This window comes from Nyctereutes procyonoides, unplaced genomic scaffold (assembly GCF_905146905.1).
Source record: "Nyctereutes procyonoides isolate TBG_1078 unplaced genomic scaffold, NYPRO_anot_genome, whole genome shotgun sequence".
Lineage (NCBI taxonomy): Eukaryota > Metazoa > Chordata > Mammalia > Carnivora > Canidae > Nyctereutes > Nyctereutes procyonoides.
Genome location: NW_026575031.1, coordinates 6,532,427 through 6,548,529, shown reverse-complemented (window position 1 = coordinate 6,548,529; position 16,103 = coordinate 6,532,427). Strand labels below are relative to the sequence as shown.

General features: G+C 37.6%; 1 protein-coding gene across 1 annotated transcript in view; it reads left to right on the top strand.

The window, feature by feature from the left end:
• The first annotated feature begins 2,472 nt into the window (after positions 1-2,472).
• FSIP1 (fibrous sheath interacting protein 1) overlaps positions 2,473-16,103 on the top strand; it is a 189,055-nt gene continuing 175,424 nt past the window's right edge. The window contains exons 1-3 of the mRNA XM_055316794.1: positions 2,473-2,598; positions 9,377-9,554; positions 14,766-14,920. Of these exons, the coding sequence (XP_055172769.1) occupies positions 2,473-2,598; positions 9,377-9,554; positions 14,766-14,920 (459 nt within the window). The remainder of the gene's footprint in view (positions 2,599-9,376; positions 9,555-14,765; positions 14,921-16,103) is intronic.

Genomic DNA, 16,103 nt, shown 5'->3' with positions numbered 1-16,103 from the left:
TCTATTAGTGTCTTCCTTTTTGGTTTATGCTCTTGGTGTTGTGTTTAAAAAGTCATTAACTTATGTAAATCATCTTTATATTTCCTTTCAGTTCCTTGGAGATTTCTTATTTTACATTTATTCATTATTTAAAAAATTAGGTTTTACTTTTATTAAAGTAGCATAATAAAAAATGTCAAACTTTAACATTTACAATGGAAGAAAAGCAATTCCTAGTCTCACCCTCCAGAGGCAACCATCCTGAACTCATAAATATTATGCTTATTTAACTATTGCTTGGTTTTATCAATTTCTGGACATTCTCTTTGATTTCCTATTATGACAGATTGGATATTTTATACTACTTCTCCTATTATATACTCCTCCCCACATACACAGTATTTAGTTAAATCAACATTTAGTGCTTCTGTAATTATAAGTAATTATCATTTGGTCACTTTCTTTGACAATGCTTTATTTTTCTTGTGGAACTTCTATGTGGCTATTGAGATTTCTCCTTAAACATTCAAATACGTCTATGAGATCCTAATTCAATGCCCTTAATCTAGTACTTTCTTCTACATAAGTAGAGTCATAAGATTGTCAGTTATATCCCCACCCACCCTGGGAACTGTATTTTATTAATCTATTATTTTCAGGAACAAACATAATAGAACATTTGCTTTATTTCTAAAGCAAATGGAAAGATTTCAGGGGCCTTTTAGATGCTCCATGCCACTGATGGTTCTCTGTGCTGCTTCTCCCCTTACAAGTATCATACGGCTCTACAGATGCTTCCATCTCATTGCTCCCTCTGTGAGCTATAATAAGTCTCCCTCAACAGGCTGCCCACGGCATTTACAAGACACTTGGCCTTTCAATGACTTACGCTTTTTGATTGTGACGTGATGGGCCAGGGTAATCTGTCATCGCACAATAATAATGTCAGCGCCTTCCCAGCAGAGCCCAGACCCTTTTGCAGAGTTTGAATACTGTTGAGATCAATGCCTTTTTCATTTGCTAAGATGGAAAGAATTGACCTAGTGGTCCCTGAAGCATCAGCTTTGGCACACTGAATGGTTGGAGGCCAGATCATATTACCCTACGTGCGCCTTGGAGAAGCGACCTGTTGTCCATGTTGGTGTTTCTTCCTGTATCCAAACCTTCCCTGGACTCTGCCTCTGCTGTTCAAAAAAAGAAAGAAGGATGAGTCATTTTGTAGGGTAAAAAAAAAAAAAAGAACACTGTTACACTCGCTGGGGCCAGGGGCAATTGCCTTTCCTCCTTCTATTATGAGAGAGATGGTTTCATTCATAATCAATAGGAATTTAGGGAAATCATAAAATTTAGGGAAGGATTGTTGGAAGATCCATTTACATATAAAGCTAAATACAAGAAGGCACAATCTGGCATTCTCCTTATTTCTTCCCTTTTCTCAGCGTGCACGATACCCCAACATTACTGAGCAGATCTGGAATGGTCCTGATCAAGGGCACAGTTTGCAAGAATCCAGGTACCCATAATGCCCAAATTCTCCCACGAATTTGAACCACCCTGCCTAATAATTCCTGCTTTGCAAAGCAGCACAGGGAATAATTAGGGAGCCAGCGTGGTCACAGGCCTGTGGATGGGGTCACAGGAAAAATAGAAGTTGGCAAGTCATGGCCAGATAATCAGGATCTGTCCTCTCACAGAGAAAGTAGGATTTGTTTTATTGTTTCCGTGGGTGAAGTAGAATCATGGGCTTTAAAAGTTGGGGGTATGGGACACTTGGGTGGCTCAGTGGTTGAGCGCCTGCCTTCAACTCAGTGTCCTGGAGTCCCAGGATCAAGTCCTGCATTGGGCATTGGGCTCCCTGCATGGAGCCTGCTTCTCCCTCTGCCTATGTCTCTGCCTCTCTCTCTCTCTCTCTCTCTCTCTCTCTCTCTCTGTCTCTCATGAATAAATAAATAAAAATCTTAAAAAAAAAAAAGTGGAGGGTGGATAGAAAAGAGTAGTGACCTCAAATGGGTGATCCATGAAAATGTGGCACCAGGGAGGAGAGGAGAAGTCAGAGCTGAGAGGAGAGTCCAGGCTGAGAGCTGAGCTAGAAGAGGAAGTGCTAGATATTTTATGGGAGGCAAAACTGGAAGAAAGTAGATGAAGTGAATCTGGGTTGAGAGGCTTGGTGCTCCACCAGTGTCTTCTCAGGCCAATGACACAGTAAATGTTTCTTCTGAAGGCACAAGAAGCCACTGAGGCAGCAGTCACTCTGCATTCTTTTTTTAGCCACTTTCCGAATCTAACATCCTGGCATGAATGTTTTCTGCCTACAGTAACATAATCCTTGGACGCAGATGTCTTTCAATGAAACGAGACTGATGAAGTGTGACTTTGGTAGCAACCTAATCTTTATTAACTAAGATTCTGAGTTAACTGCACATTAACACTGATGAAACATGTAGGCATACAGGTCATAACTTGCTTTAATTTCTTGTTTGTTTCAGGATATCAATGGATATTATAAAGGGAAACTTAGATGGAATTTCAAAACCAGCCTCCAATTCAAGAACACGTCCTGGGAGCAGAGATTCAAGTACTTCTTTGGAGGTGCTCTCACCGGAACCAGCATCCTTCAAGGTACTTTGCTGTTTACAAGTGATTTCAGGTCCTTCTCCTGAGCTCTAGGCTGTTGTTAACATCCCACTTCAAGAATCCTCTTCAGAGGGTATGTTCTGGGAGCACTCATGGATTTCTTTTGGGATTTTACTTTAGGTCATTTAATATGAAAATCCTGTGTCCTTCTTTACCTCCTCCTCCCCCTCTTTTGTTCTTTTTTAGGAGGGTGACCTATTTGTTCATAGTTGTACTTTGCTAATGCTCATTTGTAAACTCTTTATTTTTCATAAGAAATCTTTGTATTTCAATACCTATTATGCCACCATTGACTCTTAATATGAAAAAGGTCCTGTAGTTTTAAAAATAAAGTTTGAGTCAAAGACCATGTGGTATACATTTAGTAGGTACCTTACCTGGCCTGACTTTTTCTGTTCTTTAGTAGTCTCTTTTTCTTTTCCTAAAATATCTAAACTTGATTTTTTTAAGGAATCAGTTTTTTTTTTTAAGATTATTTGAGAGAGAGAGAGAGAGAGAGAGCATGAACAGGATGGGCAAAGGATGAGGGAGAGAGAATCTCAAGCAGACTCTCTACTGATTTTGGGAGCCTGATTCTGGGCACGACCCTGAGATCATGACCTGAGCTGAACCCAAGAGTTGGATGCTTAACCACCTGAGCTATCCAGGCACCCCAGGAATCATTTTTTTCATCTGCAACATGGGACTACTTATTTTAAGCTTATAGCAAACAAAAATTTGTAGCAAACCAAGTTCACTCATGGTAAAAAAAAAAAATCTTTGCTAGCTTATGAACTCATACTTATTTATTCTTTTGATTTATGGACTAAATTATACATTATAAAACTCAGAGTGTTTGTCTGTTATGATTTGCTGCAGGAAATAGAAAGCACTCTAGGCATTTCCAGCAGAGATTGGATACAGAAATTCAGCTTCTGAAAAATCAGTGGAAGGCTAGCAGGAAAGGAAATCATGGGAGCAGACTTCCCTGGATTGTTGGTTCCTAGGTCATGCCTGCATGACCAAAATCCAGAGATCACAAAGGCTTCTGCTCCCTGACACTGCCACAAGTCCCTCAGAACCACATACTGGTGACTAGACATACTAGAGATGACTGCCTTTGGTATTTCTTTTTTTAACAAAATATTTTTTAAAATTTAAATTCAATTAACATATAATATATTATTGGTTTCAGAGGTAGAGGTCAGTAATTCATCAGTCTTATTATATCCCTCCTTAATGCCCATCACCCAGTTACCCCATGTCTCACCCTCCTTCCCTCCAGAGACCCTCAGTTTGTTTCCTATGATTAAGAGTCTCTTAGAGTTTGTCTCCCTCTCTGATTTTGTCTTGTTTTATTTTCCCTCCTTTCCTCTATGCTCCTCTGTTTTGTTTCTTAAATTCCACATATGAGTGGAATTAAATGGAATCTAAATCATATAATTGTCTTTCTCTGATTGACTTATTTCACTTAGCATAATACTATCTAGTTCCATCTACATTGTTGCAAGTGGCAAGATTTCATTTTTTTGATAGCTGAGTAATATTCCAGTAATATTCCAGACATATATATATGTGCCACATCATCTTAATCCATTCATCTGTTGATGGATATCTGTGCTCTTTGCATAGTTTGGCTACTGTAGACATTGCTACTATAAACATTGGGGTGGCAGGTGCTCCTTTGGATTACTACATTTGTATCTTTGGTGTAAATACCCAGTAGTGCAATTGCTGGGTCATAGGGGAGCTCTATTTTCAACTTATTGAGGAACCTCCATACTGTTCTCCAGAGTGGCTGCACCAGCTTGCATTCCCACCAACAGTGTAAGAGGGTCCCCCTTTCTCCACATCCTTGCCAACATTCATCATATCCTGACTTGTTAATTTTAGCTCTTCTGACTGGTGTGTGATGGCATCTCATTGTGGTTTTGATTTGTATTTCCCTGATGCTGAATGACGATAAGCAGTTTTTCATGTGTCTGTTGGCCATTTCCATGTCTTCTTTGGAGAAATATCTATTCATGTCTTCTGCCCATTTCTTAATTAGATTATTTGTTCTTTGAGTGTTGAGTTTGGTTAAGTTCATTATAGATTTTGGATACTAGTCCGTTATCTGATAAGACATTTGCAAATATCTTCTCTCGTTCTGTAGATTGTCTTTTGGTTTTGTCTGCTGTTTCCTGTGTCATGCAAAAGCTTTTTATCTTGATGAAATCCTAATAGTTCAATTTTGCCTTTGTTTCCCTAGCCTTTGGAGATGTCTCTAGCAAGAAGTCTCTGTGGCCAAGGTCAAAGAAGTTGCTGCCTGTGTTTTCCTCTTCTACGATTTTGATGGATTCCTGTCTCCCATTTAGGCCTTTCATCCATTTTGGGCCTATTTTTGTGTATGGTATAAGAAAATGGTCCAGTGCCTTTGGTATTTCCTGCCAATTTCCTATCAGGAGCTTGGGAAGATGGCTTCTACTTCACATCTGCAGTCTAAATCTCGTGCAGATGCATCTAATGGGATGATTCTAACATGTGTCCAGAACTGCCAGTGGCTTGCTAAAATACCATGTCTAGTTCAGGTCTCTGTTTTGTTTCATTTAATCCTGCATCATTAGTGTGTGTAAACTCTTGTTAGTTGTGTGATTATTCTCGATATTTGGTAGGAGGGATTTCTCCATCTTATTCTTTTTTAGAATGGTATTAGCTAGTTTTGGCTTTTTGTTCTTTTTGTATTGGATTGGTTCTTCAAGTCTTGTGGAATTGCTCTTGGGGTTTTGACTGAAATTGCTTTTATAGATTAATTTGGAGAGAGTTTCTAGCTTTATGATATTAAATATATTTTTTAAAGATTTTTACTTATTTATTCATGAGATACTTAGAGGTAGAGACAGGCAGAGGGGGAAGCAGGCTCCATGCAGAGAGCCTCATATGGGGCTCGAACACGGGACTCCAGGATCATGCCCTGAGCCAAAGGCAGACGCTCAACCAGTGAGCCACCCAGGTGACCCCTGGTTTTGTTATTAATTATGAAATTAGGCAAGCTGCTAGTCACTGATTCTCTGGGTACCATTATTTTTCTTTTTCCAGAGAGTCAGATGAATGGAGTTAAAAGGTATTTGAGTCTGGCTTTTGTCTGTTGGCACAATGCATTTGAGACTCCTCTGTTGTTCTATGTGTCACTAGTTCTCTCTTTTTTACTGATGAGTAGTGTTCCTTTGTGTGGGTGTACCACAGTTTGTTTATCCATTCACATGTTAAGAAACATTTAGATTTTTTGCAGGTCTTGATGATTATGATTAAAGCTGCTATTAATAGTTATATACTGAATTATTTGGGGGGGGAGGAGGTTTTTATTTTTCTTGGATAAATACTTAACAGTTGATTGCTGGGTTGTATGGTAAGTGTATGTTTAACTATAAGAAGCTGCAAAACTTTTCTATTCTCGTGAGAAAAATGAGCATTCCAGCTGCTTTGCATCCTCACCACAAGTTGATATTGTTACTTTTTTAAAAAGCTATTCCAATAGGTATATAGTAGTATCTCATTGTCATTTTACCTCATCATTTCCTGGTGACTAATAATGATGAATGTGTTTTCATGTGCTTATTTGTAGTCGACATAATCTCCTTTGGAAAGTGTGTGTTCATTGTTTTTCGCCTAACTCTTAAAATTGTATTTTTTTTTCTTATTGTTAACTTTTGAGAGTTCTTTCTATATCCTAGATAGAATCATCTTGTGTCAGATATATGATGTGCAAATATTTTTTCCTAGTTTATAGCTTGACTTTTCTTTCTTTTAACTATGTCTTTTGAGGAGCAAACATTTTAAATTTTATTAACTGCAATTTGTCAAAAATTTTTTGAGGCTTGTGTTTTTTTCTTGCATCCAAGAACTCTTTGTCTAAGCCAGGATTTCAAAGATTTTCTCTTATGTTTTCTTCTGAAAGTGTTATAGTCTCATGTTTCACGTTTTTTTTGCACCTAGTCTCTGTTGTTGCCAATGAGAAGGTTTTGTAAATTTGATATTCATTCCAATGTGGGTCGTCTAATTTAGATATTTTTCCCTGGTTGCTTTAATTTTTTTTCTCTTTGTTTTTGGTATCTACTGTTACTCACCTGTGTATGGATTTATTACCTTATCGTTCTGGAGACCAGAGCTTCTTTAATCTGAAGATTTGTGTGTTTTGTTTATTTTGGAAAATTCTCAGCCATTCTCAACATGTGTTTTTCAAACGTTTCTAATTTTGCCTCCTTTTTTCCCTTTTGAGTCATCCTGAAAGTCATTAAATGTGTGTTGAAACTTTTCCCTCTATCCTTTATGTCTCTTATATTCTTTTTAATATTTCCTATTCATTTCTTTCTCTGTGGTCCATCCTGGGGAAATTTTTTTTTAAATTTTTATTTATGATAGTCACAGAGAGAGAGAGAGAGAGAGGCAGAGACACAGGCAGAGGGAGAAGCAGGCTCCATGCACCGGGAGCCCGACGTGGGATTCGATCCTGGGTCTCCAGGATTGCGCCCTGGGCCAAAGGCAGGCGCTAAACCACTGCGCCACCCAGGGATCCCCATCCTGGGGAAATTTTAACATATATTTTTAAAATTTTTGAATTCTTTCTTATACTATGTCAAATCTACTCTTTTATCTTTCTTACCTTTACCTTTAGTTGAATACAGGTATTCAACTAAATTTTTACCTTTAGTGATACATCTTTAATTTCTGGAAGCTCTTTTTAGTTTATTTTCAAATAAACTAAAGATGGTTGGTGCCAATGGAGTGGGGAAGTATGGGTGAAATTATAAAATGGGCAAAGTTTGCCTTTTGTTCTCCAGTTTCATCTTGCTGCTTTATTGCTTCCTGCTCGTTCTAAGAGTTAGGATCATATGGGATGATGTATGTGAAAGATCTTTTTGTGTCCTGAAATGTACTATCCAAATATATTGCTAATATCTAGTTATGTTTTTCTTAAATTTATTCATTTGAGAGAGAGAGAGAGAGAACACACAAGCAGGGAGAGAAACAGAGAGAGAGAGGGAGAAAGACTCCCTGCTGATATGGGGCTCCATCCCAGGACCCTAAGATCATGACCTGAGCCAAAGGCAGAAGCCCAACCATCTGAGCCACCCAGGTGCCCCTAGTTAAGTGTTTTGTATATTCTATATTCCCCTATATAAAAACCATTCTCTGGGAAAAGTTGGCCAAATTCATTTATGCCAAGATATAAATAACCGACAGGGATCATGTGATCTTTTCCAGCAATTTCAGCATTTTCACAGAACTGTATAGCCTTAAGGATTTACTGGGTATTACGGAATTTAAGGGTTTAACCCGGCCTTTCACAGAAGTGTGTTTTTGAACAGGGAACCGTTTTTAACACCTCCAAGATTACATAGAGGAGGCATTGTTTTGCCTGTTTATAAATTAGGCCTCCACTGGTTTCATTCAATACTGGATGTATTTTCTTCTTTGTTAAATCAGGGTAGTGATGCCAATACATAGCATCATTGTGAAGAGTAAATGAGGGGCAGAGTGTGTAAAGTCCTTAATACCCAGGCCTGCCCAGTAGTAATTCCTCAGTAAATGTTGACTCTGATTATTATATCACTGACTTATGCTCAGTTCCACTGGGACTTATGTCCTGGTCCAGGTGAACAGAGATGCTCACATGTAGTCCTGTTTCTCTGGCAGTTTTATTCTTCACACCACCCACTTTCTGTCCTGGAGATTCACTAGGGGCAGAGATTACAGTGGCCAAGAGTTGGCCACGTGGATGCATAGAGAACATAAAACCCTCCAAGGGCTGGATTCCTCCTTTGGGAGGGAAAAAGTATTCCTCCCAGAAGGGGCTGATTCTCCTTCTTTCTCTGAGGTCTCTGAGGTTTTGCCCCTTCCTTGTGCTGTGTTTACTTCCACTGTGACTAGCTCTCACTGCCACTCACAGCTCTCAGGGCATTATGATCCCTGCTTTTTTTTTTTTTTTCCTGATACAGCCAAGGATGTCTTTTCTTGTTCTCTTTCAGGAAAATACAGCTGCCCCAAACTGGTGTTTTCAAAATAAGCATTGCTAAAATAGAAAGAGAAACCAAAATGAAACAGAAAAACTGTGAATAGCATAAAAATAATCACCAAAGCACGTGGTTCTGACTTTAAGAATCTCATTAGAAGCATATCTTGGGATCCCTGGGTGGCGCAGCGGTTTGGCCCCTGCCTTTGGCCCAGGGCACGATCCTGGAGACCCGGGATCGAATCCCACATCAGGCTCCCAGTGCATGGAGCCTGCTTCTCCCTCTGCCTGTGTCTCTGCCTCTCTCTCTCTCTGTGACTATCATAAATAAATAAAAATTAAAAAAAAAAAAAAAAAGAAGCATATCTTAATTCAGACTCTTCACTTTTCAACTCTTCAATAGCCACGTGTGGCTAGTGGCCATTGTATGGGACAGCATAGCTCTAGACCTTTGACTCTCCGTCCGAGTATAAGGTCGGGGAGCAGGCACTATCATGCCTCATCTCCAGAGCTGGCAGGGAGTGCTTCTTTTTGGGATTGATTCTGGACCCTTCTGTGTATTGCTGGAAATTGCTGGAAAATGGGGCATATCTCTTTGATTCAAAATGTTACCAAATTTGTGTTGTTCAATTATATTTAATTAAAAAGTATAACATTTCTAGAATAGCCTAACGCTAGTCTATGTATATATGTTCTCTCATATACTTATATTAGCATTAAACTAGTCCAGAAATGTAAAGTTTTAAAGAATACATTGTTTATGAAAGCGATTTCTTGGGAAATAATTTTTAGATTGATACTGCAATCAACTTGAACTTTGGTAAAGAGAGCAACTCAGACAGCAGTAATGCAGAGGAAAGTAGAAACAATAATGATGATAAAGGGGAAAATGAGAAACCAAAAATGGTGGAGGAAGAGTCAGATGAAGATCTGAACTTTGTTCAACATCAGACAGCCTCTGAATGTTCAGGTAGGATCATCACTAGGTGATTGACTAATGACAATAACAGATATGATAACATATTAGAGTTACATATGTTTTTTTATCAGCTAAATAGAGATATTAGTTAAAAAAAGAGGCATACCTTTGTGAGCACCAGTTTTTGTTTAGAATAATATCGAGTCCTTAAAAACACTTAGAAAAATAATGAAATTTGTCATTTAATAAAATTGTCATTTATGTTAATCAAGTAGGAAATATTTCTGCATTTTATGACATGATTTATTGCTCTTTTTGATGACTAAATTATGCAATAAAATGTAGCCTATAATTTATAAATGCCTTCTTAGGGATAATCCCATTTGATCTTAATAACTTTTGGATCTTAAAAGACTCCCTTTTTTTCTTGGTTATTATATTAATACTGGTCAGAGTGAATTAGAACAGCATTTCTCAAAATGTGGTCTGCAGAGCCCTGGGGGATTGCTGAGACCCTTATAGGGATTTTGCAGAGTTAAAACTACTTTTATCATAATACTGATATATCAGTAATAGAATCCATTATAAGACTGAAATAGTGCTATTTGCCTTTTTGCTACCGAATGGACATTTGCAATGATTGTACAAAAGCAATGGTGAGTAAACTTAGTGGTGCTTCGGCATGAATAAAGGCAATGTAACACACTGTACTAGTAGTCATTGTGATCTTCAAGACCAGGCTCTAGCAGAAGAAAGAAATAGCTACTGTCACTCAAGAACACCCTTGATGGAAGGGTAAAAATTACTAATCTTACTAAGTCTTGATTTTCAAATATAAATCTTTATAACTGCCTGTGAGGTAAAATGGGAGATATATATATATATATATGTTTATATATATATATAAAGCAATTCTGCTGTTAACCAAAATGTGAAGTTTGTGTTGAGAAACATGGTTGTATGATAGTTTATGGTGAGAACTGAACTGGCCACTTTTTTTTTTTTTTTTTTGGCCTGCAGTGCCAGTTGGGGTGCCCGCGCCCAACCCTGTACACCGTGAGCCTGAACTGGCCACTTTTTAATGGAACACCATTCTTACGTGAAAGTATGACAGACAGACAAACTATTATCAATCAGACTTGGATATTAGACAGCCATTATTTTTTAAAATGAAATGAGCCTGTTACTTCAAGGAAAATAATTGACAGTATCTTTGGTCAATGATAAAATTTGGGCTTTCAAGTGAAAATTAGATTTTTGGAAAACTTGTATATGCCATTGTGGGATTGACAGCTTTCCAATACTTAGACTTTTCTAATACAATTTGATGACAATATTAACCAGTGTGATTTTAAAAAATATTGTCTACTGAAGTGTGTTTATATTTCAACACATTGAATAATTCAGTGAACCACTGTTTTCCAAATGACCAAGGCAGGGTAAAAGATCCATTCAGCATGAAAGATAGATGCATGGATTTTAATAGAACAAATACAAAAAGCTTGCTGGTACGGTTACAGATTTCACATTACAACTATTTTTTAAGAAACTACCTCCCTCTTTTTGAGTTTTGATGTAGTATCAAAGAAGGATATCCACAATTATCTGAGAAGGTTATTACATTTCTCCTCCCCTTTTCAAGTACATGTCTTTATGAGGCCAAATTTTCTTCTTTGCTCTAACTGAAATAAGAGATTGCAATAGATTGTACAAGCAGATATAAGAATCCAGCTGTCTTGTGTTAAGCTACATATTAAATATTTAAAACAACGCCATTCTTCTTAGTAATTTTTTGGGATATATAGTTATTTATCATAAGGTGCTTTATTTATGTTAACATGTGATTACTAATAACATATTTGTTGTTTTAAAATGAATAAATCTTAATTTTTCAGTTTTGATTTCTCACATGGTAATTGTCAATAGGGATAGCATAAACAAAAGTTACTTTGGGTTCTCAAAAAATTTTAAGGCTATAAAGGGAACTACTGACTTAGAGTATGTTTGGGATGAGGTTAGCTCTCAAGATTGGGCCAGGTAACTCAGGATTACAGTGTTCAGGACATGAGGCATTATAATTGAGATTAGCTGTTGGCCCAGTTTAAAGATCTCATTTATTTATTTTATTTTATTTTTTTAAATTTTTATTTATTTATGATAGGCACACAGTGAGAGAGAGAGAGGCAGAGACACAGGCAGAGGGAGAAGCAGGCTCCATGCACCGGGAGCCCGACGTGGGATTCGATCCCGGGTCTCCAGGATCACGCCCTGGGCCAAAGGCAGGCGCCAAACCACTGCGCCACCCAGGGATCCCTCATTTATTTATTTTAGACAGAGAGAGCACAGATGTGTGGGCCTAAGTAAGGAGAAGAGCAGACAGAGAGGGACAAACAGACTCTGTGCTGAGCACAGAGCCTGACTCCTGGATTTGATCTCACGACTCTGAGATCATGACATGAGCCAAAATCGAGAGTCAGATGTCCCACCCACTGAACCACCCCAGGCGTTCTGCTGTTGGCCCAGTTTACACTGTACTTGTTTTATACTGTTTCAGAACTGTATGAGTTTCTTCATGCATGAGTTCCTGTCATATAGACCACCTATGTCTATGGAGCCCAAGAGTGCTAGGGTGGTAGTTGGGAACTAGAACTAAAAGTTGTTATATTTGAAATAAGTTAGCATTAAGGTTTGCAGAGCCTCCTTATTAATAAGATTAGTATTCTTTTTTGTATAAGCTCATTCCCTTTTGGAAATATCACCTTTTTCTTAAGAGGAAGTGATATACATTATGGAGAAACACACTGGACTCTTTGGATTTTAAAAAGCTGCAAAATGTGACCTTTCTTAGCATTAATATGCCATTCCTAATGATCTAACCTGGAATGGCTGAGACTTTAGTATTTGAGCATTTATGCTCATTGCCAGATCGTCATCTTTCATCAGACTTCACAGAGGATGTATCTCCTGGAGGTAGAGAGTTTTGGGTGTCAAATCAGATCAGGGTGGAAACTGACTCTGCCATTTACTCGTTATATCATCTTGGACATATATGTAGTTCATTACAAATTAGCCTCAGTTTACTAATTTGTAAAATGGAGACAATAATTTTTTTAAAGATTTATTTATTTATTTATTCATAAGAGACACACACAGAGAGAGGCAGAGACACAGGCAGCGGGAGAAGCGGGCTCCTCTATGTGGTACTTGATCCGGGATCCTGGGATCACGTCCTAAGCAGAAGGCAGACACCCAACTGCTGAGCCACACAAGCATCCCAAAATGGACACAATACTTATACTGCTTCACAGGATTATGATGAGGAATAAATGGGATAATACCTATAAAGTACTTAACACTGTGCCTATCAGATAATTCCATAAATGTTAGCTGCTATTCCTTACTATTATCATTAATATAAGTTAAAACTTGAGGGAAGAAAGTTCTAAAGAGGGCAGCCCCAGTGGCTCAGCGGTTTAGCGCCACCTTCAGTCCAGGACATGATCCTGGAGACCTAGGATCGAGTCCCACATTGGGCTCCCTGTGTGGAGTTGGCTTCTCCCCCTGCCTGTCTCTGCCTCTCTCTCTCTCTCTGTGTCTCTCATGAATAAATAAATAAAATCTTTACAAAAAAAAAAGTTCTAAAGAGTCCTTAATTTCAAATAAGTTACTACCAATTATCCATTTTTAGGCACTTCAAGAAAATAAAACAAATGAGAAGGGCATAGATAAAAGGTATCCAGTTACATGGAGTACTTTCCTGAATTTGTTTTTGTATGTTGGAACCACTTGGTGTCTGGATATGCTACATTTTACTGCTGTTTCACAAAGAGCTACATGCCTTTCTTTTAGTCTGAAGCAGCTTGAGGATAGAGTCTTTGTCTTATTCCTTATTTTTTAGTTGTGAATAATAGAAGGTATAGCAGAATGAAGGAGAAATATTTTGGGATTGAAAACTAGATGAGACCCACTTCTAAGTTCAATACCATAATTTTTTAGCTGTTTGAAAGGACGTGGGAGACCTAAGTGGCTCAGTGGTTGAGCATCTGCCTTCGTTCGGCTCAGGTTGTGATCCTGGGGTCCTGGGATCAAGTCCCACATCGGGCTCCCCATGGGGAGCCTGTTTCTCCCTCTGCCTGTATCTCTGTCTCTCTCTCACTGTCTCTCATGAATAAGTAAATAAAATCTTTAAAAAAAAAAAAGAAAGGATTTGGTTATTTCCAATGTTAACAAGAATGTGGAGAAAAAGGAACCCTTGTGAACTGTTAGTAGGAATATGAATTGGTACAGACACTGTGAAAACAGTAAAGAGGTTTCTCAAAAAATTAAAAATAGAAATACCATATTACCCAGGAATTCCACTACTGGAATTACCAAAAGGAAATGAAAGCACTAATTTGAAAAGAAATACACATCACTATGATTATTGTATTATTTATAATAGCCAAGATATGGAAGCAGTTCAAGTGTCCATGTGGTATATATTCACACACACACACACACACACACACACACACACAATGGATTATTAGGCAGCCATAAAAAGATGAGATCTTGTCATTTGTGACAATGTGGACGGACCTAGAGGGTATTATGCTAATTAAAATAAGTCAGACTGAGAAAGACAAATACCATATGATTTCACTTATATGTGGAATCTAAAAAACAAAAATGAATAAATAAAAAAAAGCAGAAGCAGACCTATACATTCAGAGAACAAAGTGATAGTTTTCAGAAAGAAAGGGATTAGTGGGGATGGGCAAAATGAGTGAAGAGGGGTGAGAGATTACAGGCTTCCAGCTATGCAATTAGTAAATCATGAGAATAAAATAGGGAATTCAGTTAATGGTTTTTTTTTTCTAGTCAACAGTATTGTAATAGCATTGTATGGTGACGGATAGTAGCTATACTTGTAGTGAGCATAGCATGTTATAGAGTTTTGAATCACTATGTTGTACACCTGAAACTAATGTAACATTGTGTGTCAATTATGCTCAAATAAAAAAAATTTAAAAAGGGAAAAAAGAAAAGACCCAGTTATTTCAACCATAAAACAGAGATAAATGTCTATTTCATGGGGTTGTTCAATAATTATAGGAAAAAATATATGTGAAAGCACTTTGTAAATCAAGATACATGACACTAGTGTTACTTATTCTCATGAGCTGTAAACATGTGTTGAATGAAAGAACAAATAGTAAACACAAAACAAAACTTTATGGTTGTACTAAACTTTAAGCTCATTCCTACTTTCAAACAATATAGATGAACCTGAATTAAAAGAATTAGATTCTCAACTTCAAGATGCTATTCAGAAGATGAAGAGGCTTGATAAGATATTGGTGAAGAGACAATATAGAGAAAAAGAAATTAAGAAGCAAGGTCTAGACATGAGAATAAAGCTGTGGGAAGAACTTAAGGTAAGAATTGTCCAACCATATGCTAAAATGGAAGAAACAGTTTCCTCCAAGATGAATAAGAAATGTGTGGACCGTGGTCATATCAGCATGGTCTGCCCTTACTGATTTATTTTGTGGAGGAAGTAGGACAGTGGTGTGTATATGCCCATATAAGGACAGTTTTCTGGAGGTAGATAGTTTTCTGGAACTGGACAAGGTAACCTTGCAGCATTCCAGGTTTTAGGCACTGCTTTGGCATGTTCGTTTTCCACAGTGCAGTAGATCTCTATTCCCAGTGTCAGGCTGGAGTTCCTCTATCTTTGGAATAGAAAGTAATGTGGCACCTGTGTATATTGAGTATATATGTCTGCTTTCTCTTCAGCAAGCTTACAGTTTGGAGATAAATACATAAATATACAAACATTTAACCCCTGGTTACCATTATTGTTTGAGTTAACTTCTGTGACCAAGTAGTGAGGAGTTCACTGTTTCATATGCTGGTCAGGAACTCTTAGAAACTGCTAAGTGCTTATGGTCTGTGACCATGCTGTATTTGCATCTATCTTAATACATTTCTGATGCTCCGTTAACTTTCCTTGGCCTTCTCAGACCTTTTATTCTCTGTAGTATTGAGAGGTGGAAGTTGACCAGATGTTTGCACTGACTTGATGTATAGCCTTTCTCATATATGAACTTTGCCCCTTAAAGGAGAGCACTTTTAAAGTAAGGAATATTGCAATAACAGATTGATTGTTTTCGATAAAGTCCTGCTTGATCAGCTGATTGACTTCCAGGAAACTTCCTAGACAATAATATGAATTAATAATGAAGTAATGAGAATACATTTTTGCAAGATTCCCAGGAAGATCACAGGGTAGAAAGAAAGCACCATACAAAATGCAGTGCTTTAAACTAGAGAAATTATTTGTGTAAATCTTAGCAGAAAAAGTCTATCATTTACTCTTACTGCATCTCAAAGCAAATTTTTACTTGTTTGGAAACAGGAATTGTAACTGGACCCATAATGAAATACATTATCAATCTTGAAATGTCTGAAACTGTAATTGGTAGTGTACCTCTAGGTTACTCACTAGTTACAGAAATATTAAACAGAAGCTAAAGAAGATTTAAGCAAGATAATTATTATGTTTTAATAGATGTACATTCCAACTCTATTTGGGAACACTTATTCCTAGGATTTTGT